Below are 15,405 nucleotides of genomic sequence, written 5' to 3' on the forward strand. Positions count from 1 at the left end.
GGGATCAGGTGAAAAAGGAGAGCTAAGCTCTTCCACGCTACTCATCTAGCAAGCATTTATTGAGCACCTACACTGTACCGGGCACAGAATAATATTGTGGTTAAGATTATGGATTTATCTGGTTTATGGATATATCAGACTGTCAAAATTTAAAGTCGAGCTGGGCCACTTACCAACCGTGTGGGCTTCGGCAAGTTATTTACTTACATTCCCCTTTACTTATCTGTAAAGAGGGAATAATAATTTCACCTACTTGTAGGATTGTCGCTGAGTTTTAAATGAGTGAAGTATATATAGAGTGGCTCAAGGAGTCTGGGCAGATCTTGAAAAGCCTTATATGCTGCACTATGGAATTTACACTTTTCCCCATTAAAGAGGTGGTTGATGGAATGCTGTGCAGGCTAGTGATGTGATCATATTTTTCTCCAGAGATTGGATTGGATTGGGTAAGGGTGGAAGAACACTGAGGCGATTGGAATAATCTAATCCAGTGTTTCTACAAGTGAAGGAAGAGATATTTTAGGTGGGACTCATACTACTATTGATACAGTTATTCTCTTTAGTTCTATTAATGAATACCTGTATATCCATTATCTAATGTCTTAGTCTGCTTGGACTGCCATATAAAGTGCAGTAGACTGGGTGGTTTAAATGACAGAAATTTATTTCTCACAGTTCTGGAGGCTGGGAAGTTCAAGATCAAGGTGCTGGCATGGTCAGATTCTAGTGAGCGTCCTCTTCTTGGTTTGCGAAACTGCCTCTATCCTCACAAAGCAGATAGAGCAAGCTGTAGTAGAAACTTCTTTTCCTCTTTTTTTTTTTTTTTTTTTGAGATATGGTCCCACCCTGTTCATCATGCAGGCTCTACCCTTGTGACCTCATCTAAATCCAGTCACCTCCAAAGGCCCACCTCTTAATTCCATTCCCTTGGGGGTTAGGGTTCAATATATGAACTTTGGGGGGATGCAAACATGCAGTCTGTAACACCCAGACTTAACACTTTAAGTAATTTTGCCATATTTACTTTTTAAAAAATATTTTAAAGCAGATACCAATATCAGGATATTTCACCTCTAAATACTTAAATAGGCATCTCTAAAATTTCAGGATACTTTTCTGTGTAACCATAGTATATGTCATCAACATAACAAAATTAATAGAAGTTCCTCTTTATCATCTAATACACATTCACACTTCCTTAGTTGTCCTCCAACTGCTCCTTGAAATCAAGATTCAGTCAAAAGCAATAGACTGTTATAGGTTTGGTTATTGGGACCCCCGCTCTCCCCTCCAGTCTCCCTCATCATCAACATCCTGCAACAAGGTGTTATATTTGTTACCATGGATGAAACCACATTGACACATCAGTATCATCCAGAATCCATAGTTTACATTAGGGTTCACTCTTGGTGTTGTACATCCTATGGGTTTTGACAAATGCATAATGATATGTATTCACCATTATATAATCTCACAAACTAGTTTAACTGCCCAAAAAGTCCCCTGTGTGCTGAGTTATTAGGACTTTTAGTTTTCTCTAAATTTAATTCTCTCTATATTCTGAATTTAGAGTATAACCCATTTTCCCTCCACCCCTTTTTCTTTTTTTTTTCCAGACAGAGTCTCGCCTGTCTCACAGGCTGGAGTGCAGTGATGCGATCTCAGCTCACTGCAACCTCTGCCTCCCAGGTTCAAGTGATTCTCATGCCTCAGCCTCCCAAGTAGCTGTCCCAGCTACTTTACAGGCTGGGATTACAGGCGCCTGGCACCACACCCGGCTAATGTTTGTATTTTTGGTAGAGGCGAGGTTTTGCCACGTTGGCCAGGCTGGTCTCAAACTCCCAACCTCAGGCGATTTACCTGCCTCGGCCTCCCAAAGTGCTGGGATTACAGGTATGAACCACCGCGCCCGGACTTCTTTTTCTTGACATTGACTTGTTGAAGAGAGGAGGCCAGGCTGTTGTCCTGTAGCATCCCGTATATGTTGACTTGTTTCCTCTGGTTGTCTTTTGCCTTCTAACTCGTAGTTTCTGTCAACTGGAAATTATATCTAAAAGCTTTGAGTGGGTTAGATTAAACATTTTGGGGAGAAAGAATACTTTGTAGGTGATCTTGACAGATTAATTTCAGGTTAAACATTTGCAGGGAGGAATATGTTGTGTTTTTTTTTTGTTTTTTTTTTTTTTTTGAGACAAGGTCTCAATCAGTAGCGCAGGCTGGTGTATAGTGGCGTGATCATGGCTCACTGCAACCGTGACCTTCCCAGCTCAAGCAATCCTCCTGCCTCAGCCTCCTAAGTAGCTGGGACCACAGGTGATTGCCACCATGCCTAATTAACTTTCCTATTTGTAGAGAGATAGGGTCTCACCATGTTGCCCAGGCTGGTCTCAAACTCCTGAACTCAAGCAATCCTCCTGCCTCAGCCTCCCAAGGTGCTAGGATTACAGGCTCAAGCCACCACGCCCAGCCTATAGTATTCTTTATAGGTGATCTTGTATATCTCATATAGCATCATATAAGGAAGCCAATAATGTTTGGTAGTACTTAAATTGAGTAAAGGTGACAGCTTGTAGATAATATTAGAAAGTAATAGTTTCCCCCATGTAAGAGCAAGTGAGTATTGGGGTAATACTTAGAAATCATGCCTACATATCTAGTTTCCCATTAACCTTTTACCTGTGTGTTTTAGCATCCTTGCCTGAGTCAGTTATTTTATTAGGAGTTGCAAAGAGGTTATTTTTCTAATTTTTTTTAACATTTATGATTGGCTGCCATGCTTTTGTACAAATGAGCTTTTGCTTATCAACTAGGGCTATTTGGTTATCCTTAAACTTGTTTTTTTCTTTTTGAGACAGGGTCTTACTCTTGCCCAGACTGGAGTACAGTGGCTTGATCATAGCTCACAGCATCCTCCAACTCCTGGGCTTAAGCAATCCTCCCGCCTCAGCCTCTCAAGTAGCTGGGACTATAGGCACATACCACCCATGCCTGGCTAATTTTAAAAAAATATTTTGTGGAGATGGAGGTCTCATTGTGTTGCTCAGGTTGATCTTGAACTCGGAGGTTCACACAATCCTCCTGCCTTGGCCTCCCAAAGTGCTGGGATTACAGGCATGAGCCACTGTGTCTGGCCATCCTTAAATGTTATACTGATATGCAATTTTTATGGGAAAGGAGTAAAGGATTAATTCTTTTCTGTAATCTCCTGATACTGGAAGACTGAAGAGAATGAAGGTCAGAGCCAGGGTATCCCCCCAATCTACTCCTGGGTTTCTAGGATTTAGTAACTTTATTGTTTGTTCATTTTATTTTATTTTTTAATTTATGGAAAGCAATACTGTTTTTTTATTTATGAGGCTGATACCAAGTTTCTTTTAAAAATAAATTTAAATAATAACTATGATTCTTATAGGGCACAGATGAGGCAAAAATTGTGTGAGAGGTCCATGATCTAAAGATTAGGAAACTATTTGAAGCAAAATCGACTGGAAATCTGGACGGTGTCAGTGAGATTGATCAGAGGGACTGGATGTGGGTTACTAAGAAGCTGAATAGACTTCCTATTAAATTGAAGGTAGAAAGAGAAGAATGAATCTAGGATGTTGTCTGGTTTCCTGGCTTGGGTGATTGTGCTTCAGACAGAGATAGGGAATACAAGAAAGGCGCATTTTTCATTTCTATTACTAGTGAAGAATGAGGTTCAAATATTAAGGAGAGGTATACTAAGTGAAAACTTGTATGTTTTTTTCCAGTCATTTGAAGAAGGTACAGATGTAATATGTTTAACAAGGTTAATATAATATGCAGCAATGTATTTTGGATAATGAGCTGAAGTAGAGGAAAGTGAGCGAAAGTAGTTTCTGTGGTGGAAATTCACTAATGACCCATTTTACTCCTTTGAGCACTTGTCTGACACTTTGTATAAAGTAGGTGCTCAAAAAGAATTGGTTAACTTAAGTCTGAAAAATGGAATCTCTCTTCTGTTTCTGTGCCTGGTATGTTTCTTATTAATGTCTGTTTTCTACAGCACTCTTTTGCTGTCTCTTTGATCTCAAGGATTATTCTTTGATTAGCAGAGTTGAAAGTTCAACCCTATAAAAAATTTTTTTGAAAACCTGATAGAGTAGTTATAGCTAGTGATTTGATTATTTTTTAATTTATCATCAAAGAGCAGATTTTTTGGGTTTTAACTAAATACTTCTATTTAGAGCCCATTTTGATGACCTAAATCAGAATTTATTACTTTTACATTTTTTGTAGAATGGCTTTAAGTGTCATTGTATGTCCGAATCTCATCAGAGACAACTATTGCTGGCTTCAGAAAATCCTCAGCAGTTTATGGATTATTTTTCAGAGTAAGTAACTCAAAGAACTCTTTATCTTATAAGCTTTATTCAGTTGAACATTTAATAGATGGTTAATATTTTAAATATTGGAAGTTCTGTTATTTCTTATATGTTAACATAACTGTATTTTCTCTATGCTGTTTTTATCTTCTTTTGAAAATCATAGTATAAAACTGTTACAAAATTATTTCTCACAACTTAGTTTTTCCTTTCTTCCACTTCAAATATACAAAACTGTCTTTCATTCTAACACAGTTGTGACAAAGAACATAGGTTCTGCATTCAGACTTCCCAAACTCAAATCCTTCTCCATTTAAAAACTGTATGCCTTTGGATGACCTACTTAAGTTTTTCTGTGGTTTATTCTCCTCATCTCTAAAATGGCACTAAGAAGCCAGGCGAGGTGGCTTACACCTGTAATCCCAGCACTTTCGGAGGCCGAGGCGGGTGGATCACGAGGTCAGGAGTTCAAGACCAGCGTGGCCAAGATAACGAAACCCCGTCTCTACTAAAAATACAAAAATTAGCCGGACGTGGTGGTGGGCACCTGTAATCCCAGCTACTCAGGAGGCTGAGGCAGGAGAATTGCTTGAACCCAGGAGGCAGAGGTTGCAGTGAGCCGAGATCACACCATTGCACTCTAGCCTGGGTGACAGAGCAAGACTCCGTCTAAAAAAAAAAAAAATTGGCAGTAAAAATAGCAACCTCTTCTAAGTGTTGCTGATCCTTCATAGAGTTTATATGAAGGTCAATGAATTAACACTTTATGAGTGCTTAGATGAGTGCCTATATTCAATTAAGATTAGCTGTTGTTATCATTACCATTAATAAATATCTCTTTGCTTCTTACCATCTCTTTCTTTCCAAACTTCTAGACATTTTAGTCCTAGGACCCCTTTATACTTTTAAAAAATATTGAAGACCCCAAGAACTTCTGTTTATATGTGTTAGATGTATCAACACATAGAAATCAAAACAAGTTTTTTAAATAATTGGTTTATAAATTATTATTATTGTTATTATTATTATTGAGACGGAGGTTCGCTCTTGTTGCCCAGGCTGGAGTGCAGTGGCACGATCTTGGCTCGCTGCAACCTCTGCCTCCTGGGTTCAAGCGATTCTCCTGCCTCGGCCTCCCAAGTAGCTGGGATTACAGGTATGCGCCACCATGCTCTGCTAATTTTTTATATTTTTAATAGAGAAAGGGTTTGGCATGTTGGCCATGCTGGTGTTGAACTCCTGACCTCAGGTGATCCACCCACCTCAGCCTCCCAAAGTGCTGAGATTACAGGCGTGAGCCAACACGCCTGGCCTTTTTTTTTTTTTTTTTTTTTTTTAAGACAGGGTCTTGTTTTGTGGCATGGTCATGGCTTACTACAGCCTTGACCTCCTGGGCTCAGGTGATCCTCCTGCTTCAGCCTCCCATGTAGCTGGGAACATAGATGCACACCACCACACCTGGCTAATTTTTTGATTTTTTTTTTTTTTTTGGTCTGTGTGTAGAGACAGGGTCTCACTTTGTTGCCCAGGCTGGTTTCGAACTCCTGGGCTCAAGTGATCCTCCTGTGTCAACCTCCCAAAGTCCTGGGATTACAGGTATGAGCCATCGTACCCAGGCCAAACAAAATTATTTAATGCTTTTCTATTGACTGCACAAAACTCAGCCTCTTTCGCATGACATTCAGGGTACTTCAAAAATTAGCCAAACCTTATTTTGGTTTCCCAGCCACATCGTCTCCCTTATTCTACTCTACCCTTACTCTCATTTTTATCAGCCATAAATTATAGTCAAATTAGGCCATTTCTCAGATATGTGAGGCTTTCATGTTTCTGTGCCAGCTGGAAATAGCTTTCTCTTGCAGTTCACCTCTAGGGTTCTACTTATCCTTCACCGCCCACAATGAAATCACCTCTGGGCATCTCCTGTGACTCTTTCAATGATATTTTGTTACATTTCTTTTTCAGTTTAACTTTTGTTATGATTGGTTCTGCTAGATTGTAACCTCCTTGAAGGTTAAGATTCATGTCTTATTCACCTATGTTTATCTAGCACTTAATACAGTGTACCTAGCTCAGAGGGACATATTAAGTGCCAATTTCACGTGGAATCAGGGCAGTTTTGTTATCATAGATAGACTGGGGTCATTATGCCACCGTCAGTGGCACTAACAGACTTCATGAAGGACCCATTCCAAAGGTATGTGGTAACTTTCTATGACTGCTTTACCAAGACCAAAAATTTCAACTCCCGACTGACTTTTAACTTAATCCTTAAAAGCTATAATCTTTTGGAGTTCTTTCCTTGATCAGCTTTTAAAGGTTCATAGCCATATTCATGTAGATGTTTCATATATCATTTGGACATTAAAACTATACTACTGGCTAGATGCAGTGGCTCACGCCTGTAATCCCAGCACCTTGGGAGGCCGAGGCAGGTGGAGATCACCTGAGGTCACGAGTTTAAGACCAGCCTGCCCAACATGGTGAAACCCCATCCCTACTAAAAATACAAAAAAAAATTAGCCAGGCGTGGTGGCGGACCCCTGTAATCCCAGCTACTTGGGAGGCTGAGGCGAGAATCACTTGAACCTGGGAAGTGGTGGTTGCAGTGAGCTGAGATCACGCCATTGCACTCCAGCTTGGGTGACGAAAACGAGACTCCGTCTCAAAAAAACAAAAACAAAAACTGTACTACTGCTTAAATTTCAGAAAGATGATGCTATATGTTTGTAGAAATTACCTTCATCCTTTCCTTTCTTTCTTTATTAGGGAATTCCGAAATGACTTTCTAGAACTTCTCAGGAGACGCTTTGGTAAACATTTTAAATATTGTGCAAATAATAACTTTATAAATCGCATAATCTTCTGAGGATCATCAGTGTCGTATTTTGTTCTCAGGCACTAAAAGGGTCCACAACAACATTGTCTACAACGAATACATCAGCCACCGAGAGCACATCCACATGAATGCCACTCAGTGGGAAACTCTGACGGATTTTACTAAGTGGCTGGGCAGAGAAGGTAAGAATGAGATTGTAAAGTTGCTTTTTCTTTCCCATTTCTAATCTCACAGGATGGGATGTTTGGGATAAGAAAAGAGAAAAAAAGGGCGGGTGTGGTGGCCCACGCTTGTAATCCCAGCACTTTGGGAGGCCGAGGCGGGCGGATCACGAGGTCAGGAGATCGAGACCACAGTGAAACCCCGTCTCTACTAAAAATACAAAAAATTAGCCGGGCGTGGTGGCGGGCGCCTGTAGTCCCAGCTACTCGGAGAGGCTGAGGCAGGAGAATGGCGTGAACCTGGGAGGCGGAGCTTGCAGTGAGCCGAGATTGCGCCACTGCACTCCAGCCTGGGTGACAGAGCAAGACTCCGTCTCAAAAAAAAAAAAAAAAAAAAAAAAAGAGAAAAAAAATTGGGTCATGTTTTGCTTATTCATCGTGTTAGTTGATTCCATTTTGAGAGCATAATTTCTGCCTTAAGTTAATAGAACATCATATAACCATTGGATATTAAATACTTAGATAGAATTGAATAAATACTATGCAAGATAATACAGTTGTCTCTCAGTATCCATGGGGGATTGGGCCCAGGACCCCTTGCTGATACCCAAAATTCACAGATACTCAAGTCCCTTATATAAAATAAAATGATGTAGTACTTGCATACAACCTATATACATCCTCCCACATACTTTAAATCATCTCGAGATTTCTTATAATATTTAATACAATGTAAATGGTTTTTATACTCTTGTTAGGGAAACATGGGAAGGAAAAATGTCTATACATGTTTAGTACAGATGCAACCATCCATTTTTTTTTATGAATATTTCTCACCCACAGTTGGTTGAATCCACATACAGTATCTAAATTTCATTAAATATAAATATGGAAAATCCCATTTGTTGCATGAATTTGTGTATTTGAATGTATTTTAGTGTATTTGGTGTTTTATTTTGTTTTTGAGACTGAGTCTCACTCTGTTGCCAGGCTGGAGTGCAGTGGTGCGATCTTGGCTCACTGCAACCTCTGCCTCCCGGGTTCAAGTGATTCTCCTACCTCAGCCTCCTGAGTAGCTGGGATTACAGGTGTGCGCCACCGCACCCAGCTAATTTTTGTATTTTTAGTAGAGATGAGGATTCACCGTGCTAGCCATGCTGGTCTTGAGCTCCTGACCTCAAGTGATCCACCTGTGTCGGCCTCCTAAAGTGCTGAGATTACAGGTGTAAGCCACAGTGCTCAGCCTGATTTGAGTGTGTTTGAATGAATAAATATGCAGAGATGAAACACATTCATATTTATGTTTTGCTTTGAGTGTATGCTGATTTATGGTGGCGGCTGTTTTTTTAAGGCTTGTGCAAAGTGGACGAGACACCAAAAGGCTGGTATATTCAGTACATAGACAGGGACCCAGAAACTATCCGCCGGCAACTGGAACTGGAGAAAAAGAAAAAGCAGGACCTGGATGATGAAGAAAAAACTGCCAAATTTATTGAAGAACAAGTGAGAAGGGGCCTGGAAGGGAAGGAACAGGTGGGTAAGCAACATCATCCTGAGAAGCAATGTCCAAAGGTCTAAAGAAGCACAATGGCTTGGTTTTCTTGTTTTTTTTTTTGTTGTTGTTTTTGTTGTTTTTTTGGAGATGGAGTCTCGCTCTGTCGCCCAGGCTGGAGTGCAGTGGCGCAATCTCAGCTCACTGCAACCTCCGCCTCCCGGGTTCAAGCAGTTCTCCTGCCTCAGCCTCCTGAGTAGCTGGGACTACAGGCGCCCGCCACCACGCCCAGCTAATTTTTGTATTTTTAGTAGAGACAGGGTTTCACCATGTTGGTCAGGCTGGTGTAGAACTCCTGACCTCGTGATCCGCCCGCCTCGGCCTCCCAAAGTTACAGGATTACAGGCGTGAGCCACCGCGCCCAGCCAGCTTGTGTTTTTTCAGCATTGAATCAAGTTTCTGTGGGCACTGTTCCTGAACTAAGAGGAGAACCAGCCTGGTGTCAAAAGCACATTTTTGGCATTGACAAACCTTGGTTTAATTCCTGACTTACTAACTTCATAATCTTGTATAATTACATTATCTTCCCAAACCTCAATTTCCTTCTATCTAAATAGAGATGCTACCTAATGGGAAGACATATACACATAATTTCAACTGATTATAATTAATTCAGTACTGGAGGTAAACGCAGCATGTGGAAACATAGCGAAGCAATGTTTACTCTCGCCTGGGGAGGACAGAGTATTTGAGGGTGGATACAACCCCAGTGCCCAGGAGTCTTGAAGAATCAGGGGGTGCGAGCCAGATGAATGGGGAGGGAAGGAGCTGAGGTATTAGAATAACTAGGTTGAGGCATTTATTTCAACATATATTTATAAATGCCTCCACTGTGCCAAGATTCTTGTAGGCACAGGGAATACTCAGTGAACAAAAGATACAAAAAACTGTTTCCTGTGGCTTTTTTTTTTTTTTTTGAGACGGAGTCTTACTCTGTTGCCCAGGCTGGAGTGCAGTGGCACGATTTCAGCTCACTGCAACCCCCGCCTCCTGGGTTCAAGCGATTCTCGTGTCTCAGCCTCCCAAGTAGCTGGGACCACAGACACAAGACACCTCGCCGGGCTAATTTTTTGCATTTTTAGTAGAGACGGGGTTTCCCCATGTTGACCAGGTTGATCTCAAACTCCTGACCTCAGGTGATCCGCCCTCCTCGGCCTCCCAAAACGCTGAGATTACAGGCATGAGCCACCACGCCCAGCCTCCTGTGGCTTACATTCTAACAGTTGTGTGTGAGCAGGCAAATATAGCCTGGTGTGTATGTGAAACTGAGTGTTTTTTAACTGTTTATTGAGCTCTAACATACATTGATTAAAGTGTATGAGGTGCATTAATCTTATGTGTACAGTTCACTGAACTTTTACAAATATACATGTGTAGAAAGAGTGACAGATAACCTGTGGAACCACCACCCAGATAAAGATATAGAACTTTTCTAGTATCCCAGAGGGTTTCCTCATGCTCATTGCCAATTAATACCCCATCTCCCAGAAGTAACCATTGTTCCAGTATACCACTATTGATTATTCATTAGTTTAGTCTGTTCTTGAACAGACTTAAGAAAAAAAGCTTTTGCTTTTCCTAAAGTTTATTGCCTTATATTTTTGTTACTTCCTGTTTAAGTTGTAATAGAAATAAAAATATAGGTAAACTTCTGCAGTTTGGTAGAGAAAAGCTGCTTTTTGGTATTTAGAATAATTCTCAATTGGATATTTGCAAAGCATGTAAGTTCTATTTTTTATTTATTTTTTTGAGAGACTGTCTCTCACTGTCACCAGGCTGGAATGCAGTGGCGTGATTACAGCTCACTGCACCCTTGATCTCTGGTGCTCAAGTGAACCTCTTGCCTCATAGGATTAGCTGGGACTACAGGTGTGCACCACAATGCCTGGATAATTTTTTTTTTTTTTGTAGGCATGGGGGTTTTTGCAATGTTGTCCAGGCTGGTCTCGAACTCCTGGCCTCAAACATTCCTCCCACCTGAGCTCGACTTCCCAAAGTGCTGGGATTATAGGCATGAGCCACCATGCCCGGCCAAAGCATGTAATTTCTTTCTTTTTTTGGTGCAGAGTCTCACTCTGTCACCCAGGCTGGGGAGTGCGGTGGCATGATCTCAGCTCACTGCAACCTCCGCCTCCTAGGTTCAAGCAATTCTCCTGCCTCAGCGTCCTGAGTAGCTGGGATTACAGGCGCCTGCCACCATGCCCGGCTAATTTTTGTATTTTTAGTAGAGACGGGGTTTCACCAGGTTGGCCAGGCTCGTCTCGCTCTTTCACCCAGCCTGGAGTGAAGTGACGTGATCTCAGCTCACTGCAACAGTCACCCCCTGGGTTCAGGCGATTCTCTTGGCTCAGCCTCCTGAGTAGCTGGCATTACAGGCGCCCACCATCACACCCGGCTCAATTTTTGTATTTTTAGTAGAGACAGCGTTTCACCATGTTGGCCAGGCTCATCTCGAATGCTTGACCTCAGGTGATCCACCTGCCTTTGCCTCCCAAAATGCTAGGATTACAGGCATCAGCCACCATACTGGGTCAAAAGATGTAATTTCTTTTTCTTTCTTTTTTTTTTTTTTTTTTTTGAGACAGAGTCTCATTCTGTCATCCAGGCTGAAGTGCAGTGGCACGATCTCGGCTCACTGCAACCTCCGCCTCCTGGGTTCATGTGATTCTCCTGCCTCAGCCTCCTGAGTAGCTGGGATTACAGGTGCATACCACCATGCCTGGCTAATTTTTTGTGTATTTTTAGTAGAGACAGGGTTTCACTATGTTGGCCAGACTGGTCTTGAACTCCTGACCTCATGATCCACCTGCCTTGGCCTCCCAAAGTGCTGGGATTACAGGCGTGAGCCACCATGCCTGGCCAAAAGCATGTAATTTCTTAATTGGGATCTTAATCACTTGCATATTAGAGCTGCCTGGGAACACAGGTAGCAAGTCATAATTTAGGCCTATTGAATGGTGATAGTAAGTGCACTGTACACCAAAACCTTAAAACTTTCTTTTTTTTAGGAGGTCCCTACTTTTACGGAATTAAGCAGAGAAAATGATGAAGAGAAAGGTAGTTTTATTTTTTCTTTTCTTTCTTTTTTTAAACATAGATGCTTTTATATTGGCTTTGTTAAAAATGCAACTTCTCAACATATCTGGGAGTAAGACATCTAATCTGTCTGAGTTACATTGTTCTTATTGATTTAATGAAAAGGTAATACTAATGAATTAATTGGATAGGATAGCTGAAGCTACAAGTAACAAAATTGACTACAATTAACTTAAACAATAGGAAATATCTTGCCATAATAAGAATCCCAGAGGTAAGGTGGTTCTGCATGCCGTATGGACACAGGGTAGCTGCCAACACTCCAACCATCACATGCAGACTCTGCATTGTCTTGAGGATGGCAGAGAGCATCTCTGGATGCTCTTCTAGAATCCTGTTAGGAGCAAGGATACTTTTCCAAGAAGACACTCCTCCCTTCAATAGATTTCCTCTCAAATGTCATTGGCCAGAACTGTGTCACATGTCTACCCAAAAAGCAGTCACTGGGATTATGTTGATTGGCTTAGACAATCAGAATTTACCCCAGAGATGAAAATGGTGTTATGTCCCCTGAGCCACAGGCAAGAGGTGTGGAGACCCAAACAGAATTGAAGTACTGTTCCCCAGGGGAAATGGGGATAGAGCGGGGAAGCGCCCGTGTGGTCCACCACGGTGACATGGCGTGCGAGGTTCCTCCTGTTCTATGGCTGTCAGTCTGGGACGTTTTACAGGAATGTGTGGTCTCTGCTTAGGAACATTTTAGCTCTCATTTATTGAAAATGTCCTGGAGTTCCTCTGTGAACACTTTGTAGTATCTTATCTGAGAAGTTTTATTATGATTTTCCTGAAATGTACATATGGAATAACATTTTTTTTCTTCTAGTCACGTTTAATTTGAGTAAAGGAGCATGTAGTTCATCCGGAGCAACATCTTCCAAGTCAAGGTGAGCTGCATCATTCACGGATATCTTAAAACTTTAGGATTTTTGTGAAATGTTGGTTACTGCATTTTGAAGTATTGTGAATAATTTTTTTCTAGTTGTAGTTTTCACCTGTTTTTGGTTTTTTGTTGGTTGCATTGTTTTTTTAGCAATTTTTTTTTTTTTTAAGAGATGGGGTCTTGCTATGTTGCCCAGGCTGGCCTCGAACTCCTGGGCTCAAGGTGATCTTCCTGCCTCAGCCTCCCAGGTATCAATAGCTGGGATTACAGCCATGCCCTACTGTGCCCAGCTAGCAACTATTCTTTTCCTATTTGCCTGTAATGAGATGATTCTGGTTTTTGAGGAAAGCCTCATTTTGATTATATGTTTCAAATGAATAAACTTTTGGTTCTCCATGAATCCTTCTCCATTTAACGGTTCCTTATTCATGATATAAAACTGTTTCTTTTCCTGTCTTAGCCCACTTGTCACAGTTTAAAAGTTAGCTGGGTATGTATTTTTCTTTTATTTGCTGCATTGTGAGTTTTCTGAGAATAGAGATTATCAACCTCTCTTCGTAGCCCCCAGTACAGTATAAATACACCAGGAAACACTCAGTAATCATTGCCCGCCCTTCTAGGTGGTCTAGCACAGGGCAGGGGTCAACAAACTTTTTCTGTAAGAGCCACATAGTAAATATTTTAGGCTTTTTGGCCAGATGTCTTTGTCACAATAACTGAACTCTGCTGTTGTAGTGAGAAGGACAGTGCATGAAGGAACTGAGCATGGCTGGGTTCCAGTAAATTTATTTACAAAAGCCAGTGGCAGCTGGCATTTGGCCCTTAGGCTGTTGTTTGCCAAAGCCTGGCATAGCATGTGGTCAGGTAGTTCTACCTACTTTCTACATTATCTTCTCTTGCAATTTTTATGTATTCTTTCACCAAATCTTATATTCACTATTTCTGACATGCACTACATTCAGTTTTGATATGGAGGTTAAAAAAGATGAGTAAGACAGAGTCAAGTACCAGTATCTACTGGAATTTACTTTTAAGCCGGGTGATATTTTCTATTTTACTTAGTATTTTACATGTTGTTTTTTTAAGATCTAAGTTTTTCGGGTTTGTTTATAGGTCATTGTTTATTTACACTATTGAATAAGTGGCTAGGAGTGTGGAAGGAGATAGATAGGCTAAATCAGCAATATAGATCAGCTTTAAAATGATTTGCCAGATGTCTTAACTTTGGTCAAAATAATATTTCAAAATTAACACCTACATTAGATATCATCAAGAAGTTGGTTATTTGGGTTCTACATCTGGGTACATTCCGGAAGAATTGTCTAACATTGGCATGATATGACCTGGAAGATCGGCTCAAATATAACACACATGCCTTATACTTTTAGAACTTTATGCATTTCTGTCTGTTCTTTTGAAGTATGTGTTATTCCTAGATGTAGATGGATGTTAAAATTGGTTCCAGCGTTCCCCAAATTGACCTCCCTTGTATTAGTTTTCCATGGTCGCTGTAACAGATTACCACAAACTGGGTGGCTTAAAACAACAGAAATATGTTGTCTTTCTGGAGGTCAGATTCTGAATCAGTATCACTGGATTGAAATCAAGGAGCCTGCTGGCTGTGCTCTGGGGAAGAATCTGAGCTCTGGGGAAGAATCTGTCCCTTGCCTTTTCCAGCTCTGTTGGCTGCCGGCATTACTTGGCTCATGGTTGCATCTCTACAGTATTTAAGATGAGCATCTTCAAATGTCTCTTTGCCCCATCCTCACATCACCTTTTCCTCCAGGTGTCAAATCTCCCTCCACCTTGCTCTTACAAGAAAAGGGATGATTATAGTTAGGGTCCACCCTGATAGTCCAGGCCAAGCTCCTCATCTCGAGATCTTTAACTTAACCTCATTTGCAAAGATTCTTTTCTTAGGTAACATAACACTGATAGGTTTCAGGGATAAGGACCTGATATTTTTGGGGGTCTATTCAGCCTGCTGTACCCCTATGCCAAACCTTGATATTAGTAAAAATATTAGTTTTATTTGACCAATTTTGATAATTTATTTAATAAGTTATCTATGTTAATATGTTGTGACTTGAGTCCATGAATAAGGAACAATATATGTATAAGTATGTAAATAGTGTCACAGGTAATAAAACTGAAAGACATCTAAAACTTTTTTTCTCTGAGATTACGGTACATAATATAGTTTGGGATTCATTCTCCTGTGGATTTATATCTCTTATATATCTAAAACCTAGAAAAACTAAATGATGTAAAGTGGACATTTTAGGCTATGTTGAGGCACGAAAATGAGCCCCCTTATTGCTTGAAAAAGTTTACTTGATTTTCATTTCCGTTTCTCCTTTGGGCTTCTTTATCTCCTTTAAGAAGGGCTAGAATTCACCCTAGTTACTGAAAGCAAAAATGAGGGCTGTTCAAGGAGCCTTACTTTCCATTTTCATTCTGCTCATATTCATATCTTGCCTTGATTTTATTTTAACTCTGCCTTACCCCTGTCTCAGTCTCTCACCCTTCTA

At 40.8% G+C, this 15,405-nt stretch overlaps 1 protein-coding gene across 6 annotated transcripts in view; it reads left to right on the forward strand.

Annotated features, from left to right (window-relative positions):
- Window positions 1-15,405, forward strand: part of KIN (Kin17 DNA and RNA binding protein) — a 35,785-nt gene that overhangs the window by 608 nt on the left and 19,772 nt on the right. For all 6 annotated transcript variants that reach the window (XR_004031771.1, XM_030819337.1, XM_030819338.1 and 3 more), the window contains exons 2-7: window positions 4,261-4,355; window positions 7,116-7,159; window positions 7,245-7,367; window positions 8,698-8,879; window positions 11,907-11,955; window positions 12,818-12,878. Coding sequence is in view for 5 of the 6 variants with exons in the window: in XM_030819337.1 (XP_030675197.1) it covers window positions 4,261-4,355; window positions 7,116-7,159; window positions 7,245-7,367; window positions 8,698-8,879; window positions 11,907-11,955; window positions 12,818-12,878 (554 nt within the window). In the remaining variant the exon portion in view is untranslated. The remainder of the gene's footprint in view (window positions 1-4,260; window positions 4,356-7,115; window positions 7,160-7,244; window positions 7,368-8,697; window positions 8,880-11,906; window positions 11,956-12,817; window positions 12,879-15,405) is intronic.

Source organism: Nomascus leucogenys, chromosome 9 (assembly GCF_006542625.1).
Source record: "Nomascus leucogenys isolate Asia chromosome 9, Asia_NLE_v1, whole genome shotgun sequence".
Classification (NCBI taxonomy): domain Eukaryota; kingdom Metazoa; phylum Chordata; class Mammalia; order Primates; family Hylobatidae; genus Nomascus; species Nomascus leucogenys.